Genomic DNA, 17,687 nt, shown 5'->3' on the forward strand with positions numbered 1-17,687 from the left:
GACGACCTCTAAGTTAGAGGTCACACAGGACTTTGTCTCTGAACTCAAGGGGACTCTTACAAATGATGAGTGGTTCCAGCAACATATGAATGAGTGCACCATGAAAGATGGATTGGCTTGGATTGATGCTAAATTATACGTGCCTACATCCGTTAGATCCATGGTCCTTCAACGTGTTCATGACTCTCGCATGGCCGGACACTTTGGGTTCATCAAAACCCTGCATCTCGTTAAGAGACAATTTTGGTGGCCTTCATTGAAAAAAAGACATTGAATCTTATGTGGCTAGTTGTCCCACCTGTGCCGCTGCAAAACACCCTCCTGGAAAACCCCAGAGGTTGCCTCAGGCGGTAGCCCACCCGGAAGCCCCGTGGAAGGAGATCTCTATGGATTTCATTGTTGAACTTCCAGAGAGTCAGGGAAATACAGTAATCTGGGTTGTTACTGACTTGTTCTCCAAGCAGGTTCATTTTATCCCTTGCTCCAAGATCCCATCCGCCAAATCCCTGGCTAAGATGTTCATCTCACATATCTATCACTTGCATGGGGTTCCGGACCGCATCATTTCGGATAGGGTATCCAGTTCACCTCACTATTTTGGAAAGAATTCCTGAAACTGATTGGCTCCCCCCAGGGCTTGAGCTCCTCCCACCATCCTCAGACTAATGGGGCCTGCGAGAGGACTAACTCTGTGCTGGAACAATATCTTCATTGTTTCATCAACTACCAGCAAGATAATTGGGTGGAATTGTTGCCTCATGCTGAGGTGGCATACAACAATTCAGTGCACAGTAGCACGGGATTTACCCCCTTCCGGGTTGTTTACGGGCATGATTTTATACTCATCCCCGAGATTCCTCGCAAGAAACCACAAGTGTCCTCCCTTTCCGAGTGGAGTGATCGCCTTTGGGAGATGTGGCCTTTGACGCACCGGGCACTGGGTGCTGCACCCAGCGCGCACAAGAAGCAGGCGGATAGGAAAAGGTCTAAACCTAATAACTATAAAGTTGGTGATCGTGTTTATTTATCCACTAAGTTTCTTCAGATAACTCAAAAGTCTAAGAAATTGGGTCCCAAATACGTTGGCCCATTTCCAATTGTCAAAGTCATCAACCCTGTTTCTGTCCGTCTCCAATTACATAAGCATGTTGTTCGTTTGTTTGTCTGTGTTCTTTCGTTTCTGCAGGTGTGACCGTCCTTTTCTGAAGGAGGGCCAGATGTCAGCCTCTGCTTCGCTGCTGCTTTTTGGCTGCTATTGAAACGGGGAGGGGGGGCATGGTATTTGGTAGGGGAATCATTATGTACTGGAGGATTGTTATTAGGAGTATTCTGACCATCTCTCTGCACATGTGGAAGAAGGGAGTTTCCCACCAAGGCCAACTGTCCAGCATTCCAACCTGATGATGATTTTTGAAGACATCTCCCACCTGACGGTTGGGTGAATTATTATTGGACTATGAGCTGGGGTGCCAAGGGGAGGGGATTGAATCATACATGATATCTATTGCTTTCGCGCCTTTTTACTCAGACTCAGCTTTGCTTTGCTTCTTATCATTTGTAATTAGTAAAAGTACACTTAATTCTGAAACATGGAGTTGAGTGGTTTCTTTCTTGATTATTAAACGAAGAGGCACATGACAGTATTTTCTCAGTTTTTTTGCTTTACTACCAGATGTCAGGAAAAGCATACACCAGGGGTGAAATTCAGCAGGTTCTGACAGGTTCTGGAGAACCGGTAGAGGTAATTTTGAGTAGTTTCCAAACCGGCAAATGCCACCTCTGGCTGGCCCCCAGAGTGAGGTGGGAATGGAGATTTTGCAATATCCTTCCCCCAGGAGTGGGGAGGGAATGGGGATTTTGCAGTATCCTTCCCCTGCCAAGCCCACCGAACTGGTATTAAAAAAAATTGAATTTCATCACTGGTATACACCCATCACTCTTCTTAGTGGGAGGTAGGGCTGGGTTTGGAAAAAGGTAAGTTGTATCATAGGGCTAAACTGTGGGTTTAGCTATCTGATAAACCTAATTCTGTTTTTATGTAATTATTTAGTTCTTGTGCACTTTACATGGGTTTAGAATTCTTTTCTGAAAAGGTTTGTCTGTCTGTGAAATTGATATACCATAGCTGTCCATCTCATGAAAAATGACTCTGAAACAATGGAACAGCACTTATCTGATGTTTAAAAACCCGACTAAAGGAAAGGTTGATAAGATTGGGGAATAGAGCTTTCCCATGTCACCTCATAGTCCTGCTCTACCTGCTCCTGTTTTCAGAATGTTTCCTAACTTTACATTTAGCATTCTTTTGAAAATGAGATAGAGAATTTGGAGACTTGGCAAGGGAGAAAATAGCTCCTTCGGTTCCTTGACCAGGAAAAGTGCCTTTAGTATGTGAAAGAAATCAGTTTGAAGATTTTGAACTTTACTAAAGCAAAATGATTCTGAAAAACATTATCCAAGAATGGAGAAGAGTGAATATTAAAGCTCTCATATTACAGGTGGTCCTCAACTTACAACCATTTGTTTAATGACTGTTCGAAGTTACAGCAACATTGAAAAAAGTGATTTATAACCAGTTTATACACTTAGGACCTTTGCAGCATCCCCATGGTCATGTGATCAAAATTCAGCTGCTTAGCAACTGGGATGTATTTATGACAGTTGCAGGGGCTTGAGGTCATGTGATCACCTTTTGCGACCTTCTGACAAGCAAAGTCAATTGGGAGACCAGATTCACTTAACAACTGTTACTAACTGAACAACTGCAGTGATTCACTTAGCAACTTTTACAAGAAGAGTTGCAAAATGGGGCAAAATTCACTTAACAACTGTCTCACTTAGCAACAAAGTTAGCATATTGCCCCCACAGGCTGGGTCCTCATTTTACCTACCCCGGAAGGATGGAAGGCTGAGTCAACCTTGAGCCGGTGAGATTTGAACTGCCGAACTGCAGTTAGCAGTCAGCTGAAGTGGCTGCAGTACTGCACTCTAACCACTGCGCCACCTCGGCTCTTATTTAGAGACAGTAATTCTATCAGATATAATTTATTAGGCATAATTACTTACTTCTGCACAATTTAGTGCCTCTTTGATTTTGGCTTGCTGGAAAATGTGATAGAAACTCACATAGTATGTTGTGATTTGTTTGTTAGATTCTGGAATAAATTATCCTTATCCATCAGGACTTACATTCTATTTATCAATAAGACACATATCATAGTCTGGTTGAATACTATTGGATGACTACCTTAATTCTGGAAATGAGTGATTATGAAAAGGAATGACTAGACGGATGTAGAAATTATAAACTCATCTTTAGGAGAGGGAGCTTTTAAAAAGCACTCTAGAACAATCATAATGCCCTATAAATCACTGACAAGATGCTCAGGTGTGTTGAAGTTGAAGCTAGCTAAATCCAGGCATTTGTTTCTACTCATGAATGTACTCTCTAAACAAATCCATCTAACACCTATTTTGTTGATCTCCGGTTGCCAAGCAAAGGTATTTTAATTCTCTTACACCTTTAATTGACTATAGACTTAAGTTATGTCTTAAAGCCGCTTTGATCTCTCTGGATATATTTTCAAAGTTGTGAAAAAGTGTTCTTCTATTTTTTGCTATTTACAATTGCAGTTATGGCATCTGGATTTTGTTGCTTTGTTTTCATTTGGTTTTTTTTCTCTTTCTTTCTCTCCCCCCCCCCCAACACCTAACCCTTTACAAAAAAACCCAAAAAACTAAAGGCATACCAGCTACACACCACCTTCACGGACTTTGAACTCTTTCTCTCGCGCTGCCAAACCTCTTCGGCGCTCTTCATCTGCAGTTGCCCCTTCAACCTCCCACCTGTGGAGGATATGTGGTGGTCTTCCTGGAGAGGCAGCTGAGGGGCACTTTCCCCCACCCCCTGAATAGCGTATAGTCTAAGGAAAGTTGAGAGGGGAGAGGGGAGCTGCTCTTTTTTTCCATGGGCCAGAAGGAGGTGAGGCGGCCTCAGGTGCCATCCGGGGACCCTCAGAGGTGTCATTTCTCAGCTGAAACAAGGCGAAGAAGGAGTCTCTGAGCCTCCTCCCACCACAGACACACCTTCTCTTTTCTCCTGGTGAGATCTGCCACCTGAAAGGTGATGATTGTGGAGGAAAGCGTTTTCAGGCAGAGGATCCCCTCCCCGATTCCAAAAACAGTGCATGCGGAAGGTGCTGCCACCTAAAAGCTCTTTCCTCCATGATCTTCACGTCTGCAATGGGAGGAGGTTCAGTGGGTGTCAGAGGAGCGGTGAGTGCTTGGCAGCTCCTGAGGGGGCCAAGCTTCTCTGCTCACAATGTCTTCGCCCTGAGATCATCTCTGGCAGCCACTTCCCACAGCTAAGGAGGTCTGACTCTGCACTCTCCCCACTGATGCTTCTGGGCCTGAAAATGCTTTCCTCCACAATCGTCATGTTTCAGGCCAAGCAGCATCAGCTGGAAGAGCATGAGAGTGGAGCTGCTCTTTTTTTCGGGGGGCAGAAGGAGGTTAGGCGGCCTCAGGGGCCATCCCTCAGAGGTGTCGCTTCTTGACCCGAAACAGCGGCTTCATTCTCTTTGACAGCTGTCTCGTTTGCAATGGGGTGGGAAGAAATCCATGTATTAAAGAGGGGAGGAGGGCAAGCTTCTGCTCAGGACAGCCTTTCCTCCCTCTAACACATGGATTACTCCCCATCCCATTGCAAAAGAGGTGGCTATAGAAGAGAACAAACTCAGGGTTTCTTCCAATAGCCGAGGAAGGAACAGGAGCGTAGGACTCAGCTATTAGAAGAAGCCCACGCTTTGTTCTCTTTGACAGCTGCCTCATTTCCAATGGGGGGGAGAAATCCATGCGTTAGAGGGAGGAAAAGCAGTTCCTAGCAGAAGCTCAGCCTTCTCTTCCCTCTAATGCATGGATTTCTCCCCCCATTGAAAACGAGGCAGCTGTCAAAGAGAATGAAGCGCGGGCTTTTTCCACAGTCGAGGAAGGAACATGAGCGGAGGACTCGGTGGTCCACGCTTCCTTCTCTGTGACAACTGCCTTATTTCCAATGGGGGGGGGGAATCAGTGGAGGACCCGTACCGGTGCGGAGCCTCTGGCTGCCCTGGTATGCAAACGGATGCCCGATTTCCTCTACTGGTCCGCGCATATCATACCAGTCAAAAAACCCTCTGCATTGGATTTATTATTAGGTTAAGAACTGCAAATGATGTCAGGTCTGAAAGAGATTGTACAATCATGTTGAGAAAAGAGCAATTACAAATTATCTTCTCTACATTTAACAGCAGCATTCTAAGAATCATTTAACCTTTCTTATGTGTATCTTACAGCTTACACATTCTGAATGGTATTCTTGTTGATAGCATTTGATTTCTCCATTCCTAATTTGACTATGTCCCCTGAGAAAAAAAGCCATTAACAAAATGGTGATATGTTCTAGAACAGAGTTCCTGAACCTTTCTGGGTTGGCAGCCTAGAGCAGGGGGGGAGGAGGAAAGAAGGGATGATTTTGTGGGATTGGCAAGCACATGTATACATGCATGAGCACTTGTGACATTCGTGCAAGGGGGGTCATGAGCGCCAGCAATGAGGCTCACGTGAGTGGGGCTGCAAGCTCTTGCAATAAGGCTTGTGCAAGTGGGGCTACGGGTGCTCGCAATGAGGCTCACATGAGTGTGGGTATGCACGCTAAATGAGGCACATGCACAGGCTGGCCACTTCCGTGGTCCCGTGGCAATTATCCCATGGTCTGGTAATGAGCCGCAGCCCAAAGGTTGGGGACCCTGTTCTACAACATGAATATACTTGGTGAGATTTCCAAGAAATGTCTCAAAGTGCTTTGTTCTCTATGCCATCTGTCTGGTAAACTCGCAAGATTTGTCTTTCTCGCTATGTACATGTATACATCTGAACTAGACTGTGTGGTTTCTCCATATCATATAATATATGTGGATATATGCATAATTTTGTATTAATTAATTTTGTCATGTTTATGTAGTATATTGGAGGTGAAGACTCTTTGAGAGCTGTATGCAATGAAATTTCATTTTAATGTATGCTATATGCGTACATTCAAAGTGACAATAAAGTTATTCTAGGTCTAAGTCTCAGAAGATGTTTCAAGATAATGAAATAGAAAAAATATATGGAATACCTCATAATTCGAGCAGGCTTTAACAGAATAACAGAGCTGGAAGGGACTTTGGAATCCAACTCTCTACTTAAGTAGGAAATCTTATAACATTTCAGACAAATCATTCCACTGATTACTTGTCCTAACTGTCAGAAAATTTCTTCTTAGTTCTAGGTTGGTTCTTGGTTAGTTTCCATCCATACTTCTTGTCCTGACTTCACATGTTTTGGAGAATAGGTTGACCCCATCTTCTTTCTGGCTTCCAATCGGTCTCCAGATACGCTTCAAGGTGCTAGTTATTACTTATAAAGCCCTTCATGGTATTGGACCTGGGTACTTGAGAGACCACCTGCTGCCAATTACCTCCCAAAGACCCATTAGATCGCACAGGGCCGGCCTCCTCCGGGTCCCGTCTACCAGACAATGCCATCTGGCTACGACCCGGGGGGAGGGCCTTCTCGGTTGCAGCTCCGGCCCTTTGGAATGAACTCCCCGTGGAGATTCGGACCCTCGCCTCTCTCCCGGCCTTCCGAAAAGCCGTTAAAACCTGGCTGTGTCGGCAGGCCTGGGGTTGATGAGCTCTCTTCCCCTCTCGACAGGTATGGTTGTTGGTTATTTTTTAAATACTTGTTTTGTTTCTGTATGTTCCCTTCCCCGTTTGAGTTGTTCGCCGCCCTGAGTCCCTGCAGGGAATAGGGTGGCATATAAATAAAACAAAACTTCAAACTTCAAACTTCTTTCTGGCAGTCCCTTTGATATTGGAACACTGCCATCATGTCATCCTTACTCCTTCTTTTCAATAATCAGCCATACCCAATCCCCGCAACTGTTCTTCATATGTTTTAGCCTCCAGGCCCCTAATAATCTGCATTGCTCTTCTCTACACTCTTTTTAGAGAGCATATTTTTTACCAAAATCTGATGCAATATTCCAAGGGTGGTCTTAACAACTCATTATAAAGTGATAGTAACTGTCCTGTTAATACAGCCTAGGACCATGGTGGCGAACCTATGGCATGCATGCCACAGGTGGCACATGGAGCCCTCTCTGCAGGCATGCGAGCTGTCACCCCAGCTCAGCTCCACTGAGCGTCTGCATGCGCCTCCTGCTGGCCAGTTGATTTTCAGGTCTCTACTGCGCATGTGGGGGGGGTGCCGCATGTGAGAGATGCACGCACATGTGTGGGGAGGTGTAGGGGGTCACGTGTGCATGCATGGGGGCAGGGGGTCATGGGTGAATGCGGCGCCCCTCCTGCAGCCCATCTTTGGTCCCAGGAGGCTTCAGGGAGGCCTGCTAGGCCCAAAATGGGGTGCGGGGGGTCACACATGCATGTGCGGAGGAGGGGGCGCCTGGGGTAATGCAAGTGCAGCCACGTGAGCGATATGGGGTGTATCTAGATACACCCATGTTACACCTATCCTCTGCGAGCTGCACTGACTTCCTATTGGTCTCCGGACGCGCTTCAAGGTGCTAGTTATTACTTTTAAAGCCTTTCATGGTTTAGGACCTGGCTACCTGGGAGACTGCCTCCTGCCACTTACCTCCCAACGACCAACAAGATTGCACAGGTTGGCCCTCCTCCGGGTGCCGTCAGCCGGACAATGCCGGCTGGCGACTCCCCGGGGGAGGGCCTTCTCTGTTGCTGTGCCGGCCCTGTGAACGATCTACCTGCAGAGATCCAGACCCTTATCACTCTCCCTGCCTTCCGTAAAGCCATCAAGACTTGGCTGTTCCGGCAGGCCTGGGGCTGTTGATTGATATCCAGCCCCGCTTAGATGGAATGGGTGACATGAATTTTAATACTGTATTTTTATTTTTTTATCTCTATTTTTTAAAATTAAATGTTTCTTGTCTGTTGTGAGCCGCCCAGAGTCTCTATGGGAGTGGGAGGCATACAAATTCTAATAAACTTGAAACTTTTGGCATGCAAGGACAAAAAGGTTAACCATCATTGATTTATGATGTGTGTGCTTTTTTGGCAGTTGCAGCGTACTGCTGGCTCATATTTAAATGATTGGCCACTAGGACTCCAAGATTCCTCTCACAGTTACTTCTATTGAGCCAGATACCACCTATTCTATACCTGTGCATTGGGTTTTTTTGCCTAAATGTAGAAACTTACTTTTCTCATCATTTTGTTAGAGGGGGCACTGTATTCAAGTATCTGCCTTCTGTATCTTGAGCCTATATTTTGGAGCGTTGGTCTCTCCTGCCAGCTGTGTCATCTGTACATTTGATGAGTTCCCTTTCTATCCCCTTGTCTAAGTCATTGATGAAGATATTGAAGAGTATTGGGCCTAAGACAGAGAGTTGGGTACCCCCACTGCAGTGATGGGTTCTGGATCCCGGTGCAACTGGTATGGTGCAACTGGTATGGGCATCCACCACATACATGTGCATAGCACGTGTGCAGCACGTGCGCAGTGCACGCATGCATACTTACCGCCTGTGACGCTCTGCGACCCTCCGTGATGCTCCAGCTGCTCGGCAGAGCGTTGCATAGGCACCGTTTGCTCTGTGCGCGTGTGCAAAAGCCCTGATCGGCTCAAATACAGGTAATGAGGGCAAGTGGGCCCTCCGGAGCACCATACCAGAACAGTACCTGGTGCTCCAGGGAGGCAGTGGTACGCGCGTACCAGGGCGTAGCGGTCGTATCCCACCACTGCCCCTTCTCATGTAGTTGCAGTTCCATTAAGAATTACAGCCAGTTATGAACCCATCTAGTGGTGGGTTGTCAGATTTCTCTATCTTATCAATTAGTAGGTTGTGGTCTACTTTATCAAATGCCTTACTGAAGTCCAAGTAAATTATATTGACAGCATTCCTCTGGTCCAATAATTTTGTCACTTTGTCAAAGAATGCAATAGGATTAGTCTGGCATGATCTGTTTTTGACAAGCCCATGTTGGCTTTTGGTTATTATTTTGTTTGCTTCTAGGTGTTTGCTGATATGTTGCTTATCTTTTCCAGAATCTTCCCTGATATTGAGGTCAGGCTGATAAGTCTGTAGTTTCCTGGATTATTTTTTTCCCTTTTTTGAAGATGGGAACTACATCAGCTCTTTTCCAGTATTCTAGTACTACTCTAGTAGTTCCCTAGTGCTTACAAGGAGGACATACTCCCAGTTTTGTGTTCTAAATGTATCTTGTACAATCTAGGAAGCATGATTTTTCTGTGGTTATCCCTGTTCTCTGGAATGATCTCCTCTGGTATTCCACAGTTTCCACAGTTTCCAACTCTTGTTGCCTTTAGGAAAGCCTTCCTTCCTTCCTGTTGGGTTGAGAGAGGACTGGCTCAAAGTCATCCAGCTGGCTTTCATGGCTAAGGCAGGACTTGAACTCACAATCTTCCACTTTCTTGCCCGGTGCCTTAACCACTACACCAAACTGACTCTCAGGTATTAGGGCTCCCTGGTATTAGAGGCCAAATAATAACTTCTGCTTATAAATATATAAATACAAATACTAATTTATATAGTATTGTCTATTTTATTTATTTTTCTTTTATGCCAGCCAAAGTCACACTATTTAGTTGAGTAGCCTTATAAATCTTTTAAATTAAAAAACAACATTAATACTAACACCATAGTAACATCTGGATGAAATACAAGGGATCCTGAATAAACAAGTATGAGTCAGGATATATCTGTGGATTACTTCGTTTGTGCCCTGTTGTTCTCAGCTGGCAAATTGTCCCAAAGCAAAATGTTTCTTGAAGGATACTAATTTAACATCAGAGGCTCAGCAGGAAGACAAATTTAATTAGCGATTCTGTAATGCATTTTTATATTACCTTAACTTTGTAAGAATCAGCTTATAACTTCATTATTGGGCAGGGTCAAAAATACAGTGGCAAGATTTTGGTAATAGATATGTCACTGCCCCTTCATTTAATAACCAAGAAAGAAACCACTCAACTCCATATTTCAGAATTAAGTGTACTTTTACTGGCTACAAACGAAAAGAAGCAAAGTAAAGCTGAATCTGAATAAAAAGGCGCGAAAGCAATAGATATCAATACAAGATTCAATCCCCTCCCCTTGGTACCCCAGTCCATAATTTCACCCAACTGTCAGGTGGGAGACATCTTTGAAAATCATCATCACGATGGAATGCTGGACAGTTGGCTTTGGGGGGAAACTCCCTTCCTTCCGCATGTGCAGAGAGATGGTGAGAATAACTCCCTAATTAAACAGTCCTCCAGCACAGAATGATTCCCTTCCCAAATACCATGCCCCCCTCCCCGTTTCAATGGCAGCCGAAAAGCAGCAGCAAAGCAGAGGCTGACAAGATCTAAGGAAAGAATTATGGTTTTCTTTGAGAAAAGAGAAAACAATTGTATATCCTAACTAGACATTTTCAAAAGTGACGTAGTCTATCTATCTATCTATGTATCTATCTATCTATCTATCTATCTATCTATTATATAAGAATATCTATTATATAAAAATAGTGGAATGGAAATAATAGCAATTTTAAAGTTAAAATGTGAATTCCATTTACTTTCTTAATTTTGTAAGTGCTTGAAATTCTGAACTATTTCTCATCATTGCTTTTTAAATACTATTAAATTAACATAGAAATCTTACTGCAGTGTTAGTTTTAAAACATACTGGTATATATGTTTCATTATAACAATTATTTTTAAATATCTACCCATACTTAGGAATAAAACTGGAGGTATATCTTATTTTATCTCTTAATTTAGATGAAATTTTGTTTAATAACTCTTTTAACACCTCTAAATAGATTATAGGTTATCCTCAACTCATGACCACAATTAAGCCCAAAATTTCCATTGTTAAGTAAGACAGTTGTTAAGTGAATTTTGCCCCATTTTACAATCTTTCTTGCTACAGTTGTTAAGTGAATTATTGCAGGTAAAATAATAATAGTAATAATAATAGTAAAATAATTGTTACTGTAAGTGAATATTGCTTCCTGTTTGACTTTGTTTGTCAGAAGGTTTGCAAAAGGTGATCACATGACCCCAGAATAATGCAACCATTGTAAATATGAATTAGTTGTCAAACATTTTGATCATGTGACCACATGGATGCTGCAATGGTCGTAAATATGAAAAATGGTCATAAGTCACTTTTTTCAGTGCTGTTGTAACCTTGAATAGTCAGTAAACAAATGGTTGTAAATCAAAGACTACCTATATTTAAATTAGTTTTCAACTATTTTTTTATTAAATGGTTTTCCAATATATGATGTGTAACATTAAATAAAGACCAGACAGAAATATTTTCTTTAAAGTAAAATACTTCGCCCCCTGTCTCAATTTGATAATATCAAACTAATGCAAAATAATATAGAAATTAAGTTTTAAAAGTTTAATCATAGTACTTGTAATATTAATATCTCTTCCATGTTTTTTTAAGATTTGGAAGGGTTTGATTCCATAGTACCAGTTGCAGAGAAGCTCAGCCATCCAACTACTACAAGACCAAAAGCTACTGGCAGAAGACCTCCGTCACAGTCATTCACATCTGTAAGTAACATCTGCATATTTTAACTTATTTTGTGATGTTTTTAATTATTTTTTATTCATAATATAAATAATCCTCAGTTTACAAGGGTAATTGGGTCCAGAATTGCTGTTATTAAGCAATGCTTGCATACAGCATGATATCACATGACTGAGCTGCTTAGTAACTGCAGTTCTGGCATTTTTGGTTAATATTGTTAAGTGAGGACCACATGGGTCATTAAGTGGAGAACTCAGATGACTGCATCATCTGTCTTCTACCAGTTTTCCCAATGATTTTATTTGTGGGAAGCCAGCAGAGAATGTTGGAAATTTCAATTAAATGACTGTGGCTTGTTGTGATGTTGTAATTGTGAGCTAGGTGCCGAACATCTGGATCAGAATCACATGACTACAGGGTTGCTCTGGGTCATAAATCCCCCTCTTTCAGTACCATCACAAGTTCACACCATCACTGAATGAATGAATGGATATAAACCAAGACTACTTGAAGGGATTACACTAATTTTCATCTGTTATCCATCTCAAAACTGCCAAGAAATCATATTGTCATATCTAAGATATTCTGAGGAATACAAGATACCTATCCAATGTCCTGTAGTTTCAGCATAAAGGGACAATCGGCAGCTGCACTTCAAGAAAATAGAATCACTTATACAAAGATATTTCTATTCTTATGCACTTATTTTACTTCTACTTCAGTCTTATTTTACTTAAGCAATTTTAAATCATACATGTTACCTTGAAGCAACTCAGTAAGATATACTTCTTGAGAGTCGTGTGTAGGATAACATTTAGCAAAAGCATAGTATATACTATATTCAGTTAAAGTTTTTTCAGATTAAGATTTTTATCGTTTTATCTCCTTATTTTGCAATAACTGCATCAGTGTACTTAAATATTCTTTTCCCCATTACCTTTTCCTACTATTTAAAATCATATGTCTTCTCCTACTTGATTCTATTTTAATTAACTAATTATATTTGTATATTATTTCCCATATCTCTCTTGAAGCAGTTTGCATAGTACAAAATGTTAGAAGTACCATGAGATTTTAAAATAACATAAAATAGAATAAAACATGCAGTTTAAAGAAAAATAATAGTGAAACCATAGATATGCATACAGGAAAGGCCAGACTAAAAAAGGAACCTTCCCTTATTTTGTCACTATTTTTTGCTAATTTAAAAAATAAATGGTAATCATACATACCAAACATAAATTGATAAAGACCTGCAAGCATGTTATTTGCCTGCCACAATATGTACATCATTGTCTAAATAATGGATCTCAAGTCTTGGGCAACAGAATTCAGTTTATGTAGCTGCAAAGAGGGCCCAAAAGATGGGCTGGGCTGAGTGTATTAATTGTGCTCATACACAATCTCCTTCATGCCTTACCTAAGACAAATCTGATAGAATCGTCTGAATAATTTCTATGCTTCACATCATATATTCCTTCTTTTGGAAATCCGAGTATATTAAATAGTGTTTGATCTATACAGGTGGTCAGTGACCAGAAATCAATAAATTAGTATTTATTTTCATAAAGGCAATACAAGTCCATCATCGTCTTTAAATGACCCCATAATCCCTTGCAGGGTGGAGTCTCGACAACTAAATGGAGCTGAGTGTTTACTGACTGGATGCCTTTCCCATTGCCAATGCAGAGATTCAGGAGATATAATCTCACCGTGCCCAGAGAGAGAAATATCACCTCTACCTAGGATTGAATTCATAGCCTCCTGATTGTGAGGCAAGAGTTCCACCTCTAGTCCACTGCACCACTCAATACAAGTCCATGAGATATCCAAACTTATACTTCACTTAAAGCAAAACCTTTTAAGATCAAATGGTGATGACAGGAGATATTGGGCTACAGGTAGTCCTCAAGTTACAACAGTTCATTCGGTGATGGTTCAAAATGAAAACAACATTGAAAAAAGTGACTTATGACCATTTTTTACACTTACAACCGTTCCACATGATCAAAATTCAGATGCTTGGCAACTAGTTCGTTGCAGTGTCCTGCTGCCTGAGATCACATTTTGTGACCTTCTGACAAGCAAAGCCAATGGGGTGGGCAGATTCATTTAGCAACCATGTTAGTAACTTAACAATTGCAGTGGTTCACTTAACAACTGTGGCAAGATCATAAAATGGAACAAAACTCACTTTAATAACGGTTTCACTTAGCAACATAAATTTTGGGATCAATTGTGATGATAAGTTGAGGACTACCTGTACTGGATGGGATTTACTTTCAGTACTTTGGTAATGAGGTGATGGGAGAAATTCATAGTTGGAAGGCCTATATCAGTATCTTACCACAATCAATGTAGGTAAGCATGCAGCTAATGGGAAACTATGTGCTGTGTGTAACAGAGGGTTTTTTTCAGATTAGTTACAATACTAAAATGTTATAGAGTAAGTGCATGTGTTGAATACTTGAAGGTAAAAGAGTAAATTCTTTTATTTCCACAGTCTTCACTTTCTAGTCCTGACTTTTTTGATTCACCAAGTCCTGAAGATGAGAAAGAAGAACAAGTTTCCATATCACATAAAGTAGTTGAGCCATTAAAGAAAGCAAAGACTGTTACAATTTCACTTGTAAGTTACTTAAGTTACATATAACATTCAACAAGGGTGGTACCATTATGTTATTATTTTATAGACAAAACTGTGAAATGACAGCTGCCAGTTCTATAGTGGTGTTGGCCTTCGTATGCATTAGGTTCTTCCCAAGAACCTAGGTTGTCTTAATGTATTGGCATAGTATTTGTGCAGATCCACGCATTCTGGCCTTTTGTAACTGACAGATAAAAATTTTGTCAACGTGAATTTTCTAAGTGCCATCCAAGATTTTTTGGTATCCACTGGGACCACCAAGGGCGATTTATGCTGTAATTCTTCAATTTCAATTTTCAGATTTTGATACTTTGTGATCTTCTCCAAGTCTTTGTCTTCTATTCTACTATTCTTCGCTATTTCTACATCAATTGTTAAAACTTTCTTCTTTTCACTCGCATTTACAGTATATCTGTTGTGTTACGAGACAAGACATTGTAAGTTTTTATTTGGAAATCCCAAAATATTTTAACCTCAGTTTTTACTACTTTTTCAACTACATGTTCCCACCAATTTTTCATTACTGGTACAGAAGTTCCAGTGAATCGTTTTGATTATTCTGTTATCTTTCTTTATAATCAGTTTGCGCGATCTTCTTGTAAAAGCTTTTGAGCTACTGTTTCTTCTGCTTCTTTGCACAATCTGCACTTTATCATTTGATGATTTTTTTTTCAGTTCTAACCTTGATTGTATTGATTCGAATAACTTGCTCTTGCGCAACCAAAATCGTTTCTTTGGTTTCTTTTATTAATGTTCCAATTATAAGCTATTGTCAAGTTTTATCTTTATCCATTTTCCCCTTGATCTTTTGTAGAAATTGACCATGAAATCCTTTTCTCTTCCAGCATCCTATCCATGTTTTGATTACATTATTACAATATTTAAAAAAAATCCTGTACATTTACAAAGCACCAATTTTTAACTTGCGTCAGTTGTTGACTGTCTTTTCCTAATCTGCCAACACATAATTTTCTTCAAATGAAGGCAGAGCTTCACTCTTGAGTAAAACTGCCTTCATTTTTATGGGTATAACATATATCAATATCACTATGGGGATGTAATGCATGGGGAATAGTCATCAGCTTTCTTGTTTTTTGATCCAAACAGTCCAGTTAACAATTACAGTACTATATCACTACAGGCCTGGCCCAGATATTGATGTCTTTGGTGGTATTGCCACCATTTAATTTTGTCTTTAGCACTTTTCTTACTCTTTGGAGGTTTTCTGTACTAATCATATTTTTATTTGTCAATGTTTGATGTTATCCAACTGTAAAATATAGGCTTCGTCCTGATGGCTCCTATGGGTTGGTCATTCAACATTTCAATTCCACTATTGTTTATGATTTTTCCCAACTTTTTGCCACTGAGGCACATCTCTCTAGGCCAAATTCATTGCTATATCTGTGCTTGTGACACTATATATCTAAATTCTTGTTAATGACTGGATTTTGAATCAGCAGCAGCAGCAGCAGCAGCATCCCTACTTGTAACAACTTATATCCTCCGACGTTACCTTAACAGTTCCTAGGTCCTTGGACTCGAGTTGTTGAGCTACCAAACAGCCCCAAAGGCTATGAATCTCACCAAATATCAACCAAATTATTATTATTATTGCATGGTTGATCTTTGGTGAGATTCACAGCCTTTGGGGTTGGTTGGTAGCTCAACAGCTCGAGTCCTAACCAAGGACCTAGGAACTGTTAAGGTAATGTCGAAGGATATAAGCTGTTCCAAGTAGGGTGGTTTTTTGTAGAATCAGAATGTTCAAGTCTGATAAATTTAAAATTTCCAAATAGCGAGGTAGCCCTTTGGGTATTGCTCCAAGGGCTCAATTACAATCGGGACAACACACGATTTCTTTTTCCACAGTCGCTCAACTTCAATTTGCAAGTCCCGGTACTTTGTGATTTTTTCTTGCTGTTTATCTTCGATTCGTGCATCTCCAGGTATTGCAATGTCAATGAACCATACTTTTTTATTTTCAACTATTGTTATATCAGGTGTGTTGTGGGCCAAGTGCCTGTCAGTCTGAATTCTGAAGTCCCACAAGATCTTGCCTTTCTCATTCTCTAAAACCTTCTCAACCTGATGTTCCCAGTATTTGTATTTGTATTTGTATTTAATAGATTTATAGGCCGCCCAATCCCGAAGGACTCCGGGCGGCTTATAGAAAGTAAATTTTAAAATAGAATTTAAAAAAAACAGGAAACAGATTAAAACTACATCATGCACCCAATCTGGTCGGAGCTGAACCTCAGTCATGAGGTCAACAGCCCCAAGACTGCTGGAATAGCCAGGTTTTGATAGCCTTTCGGAAGACCATGAGAGTGGGTAGGGTCCGGATCTCTGGGGGTAGTTCATTCCATAGGATCGAAGCGGCTACAGAGAAGGCCCACCCTGTGCGATCTTATCAGCCATTGGGAGGTATGCGGCACTAGGCGGTCTCACAGGTTTCCAGGTCCTAGGCCATGTAGGGTAATAACCAGCACCTTGAATCGTGTTCGGAGACTGATAGGAAGCCAGTGCAGCTTGCGGAGGATAGGTGTAACGTATGTGTATCATGGTACACCCAGTATCACTCGCGCAGCTGCATTCTGGACTAGTTGTAGTCTCCGAACACTTTTCAGGGGCAGCCCCATGTAGAGCGCATAACAGTAGTCAAGTCTTGAGGTGACAAGGGCGTGAGTGACCGTTTGAAGTGCCTCCCGATACAAATAGGGTCGCAACTGGTGCACCAGGCGAACCTGGGCAAAGGCCCCCCTGGTCACGGCCCCTCTCTGAGGGGTGTAAATTCTCACTCCTCAGGATTAGGGAAGGACTATCTGGGTGTCCTTGGCAGCATCCACAGCCACTCAGTCTTGTCAGGATTGAGTGCAAGTTTGTTCACTCCCATCCAGATCCTGACAGCTTCCAGGCACTGGCACATCACGTCCACCACTATGCTGAGCTGGCATGGGGCGGAGAGATACAATTGTGTATCATCCACATATTGGTGGTACTTAATCCCGTGCCGACGAATGATCTCACCCAGTGGCTTCATGTAGATATTAAATAGGAGGGAGGACAAGACCGAGCCCTGCGGCACACCATATTTAAGGGGCCTAGGGGTCGACCTTTGTCCTCCAACCAACACCGACTGCAACCTGTCGGAGAGGTAAGAGAACCACCGTAAAACGGTGCCTCCCACTCCCACCTCTTCCAGCCGTCACAGAAGGATACCATGGTCGATGGTATCGAAGGCCACTGAGAGGTCAAGGAGCACCAGAATAGAGGAATGTAGCTTAAAAGAAAAGCTTAAAAGAAAAACCCCAAGGTCATCCTTAAATTTTATTTCTATTACAGTGCAGAAACAAGATTTATATTCTGTTTTCATATTCTCATTTTCCCCCTTCTTTTTTTGGCATTATTTTGAGGCAGAAATAACAATTC

At 41.6% G+C, this 17,687-nt stretch overlaps 1 protein-coding gene across 5 annotated transcripts in view; it reads left to right on the top strand.

The window, feature by feature from the left end:
• SH3KBP1 (SH3 domain containing kinase binding protein 1) overlaps positions 1-17,687 on the top strand; it is a 206,266-nt gene that overhangs the window by 182,953 nt on the left and 5,626 nt on the right. For all 5 annotated transcript variants that reach the window (XM_032226591.1, XM_032226592.1, XM_032226594.1 and 2 more), the window contains 2 exons: positions 11,522-11,631; positions 14,112-14,237. In XM_032226591.1, coding sequence (XP_032082482.1) covers positions 11,522-11,631; positions 14,112-14,237 — 236 coding nt within the window. The remainder of the gene's footprint in view (positions 1-11,521; positions 11,632-14,111; positions 14,238-17,687) is intronic.

The sequence above is a fragment of the Thamnophis elegans genome, chromosome 11 (genome assembly GCF_009769535.1).
Source record: "Thamnophis elegans isolate rThaEle1 chromosome 11, rThaEle1.pri, whole genome shotgun sequence".
NCBI lineage: Eukaryota > Metazoa > Chordata > Lepidosauria > Squamata > Colubridae > Thamnophis > Thamnophis elegans.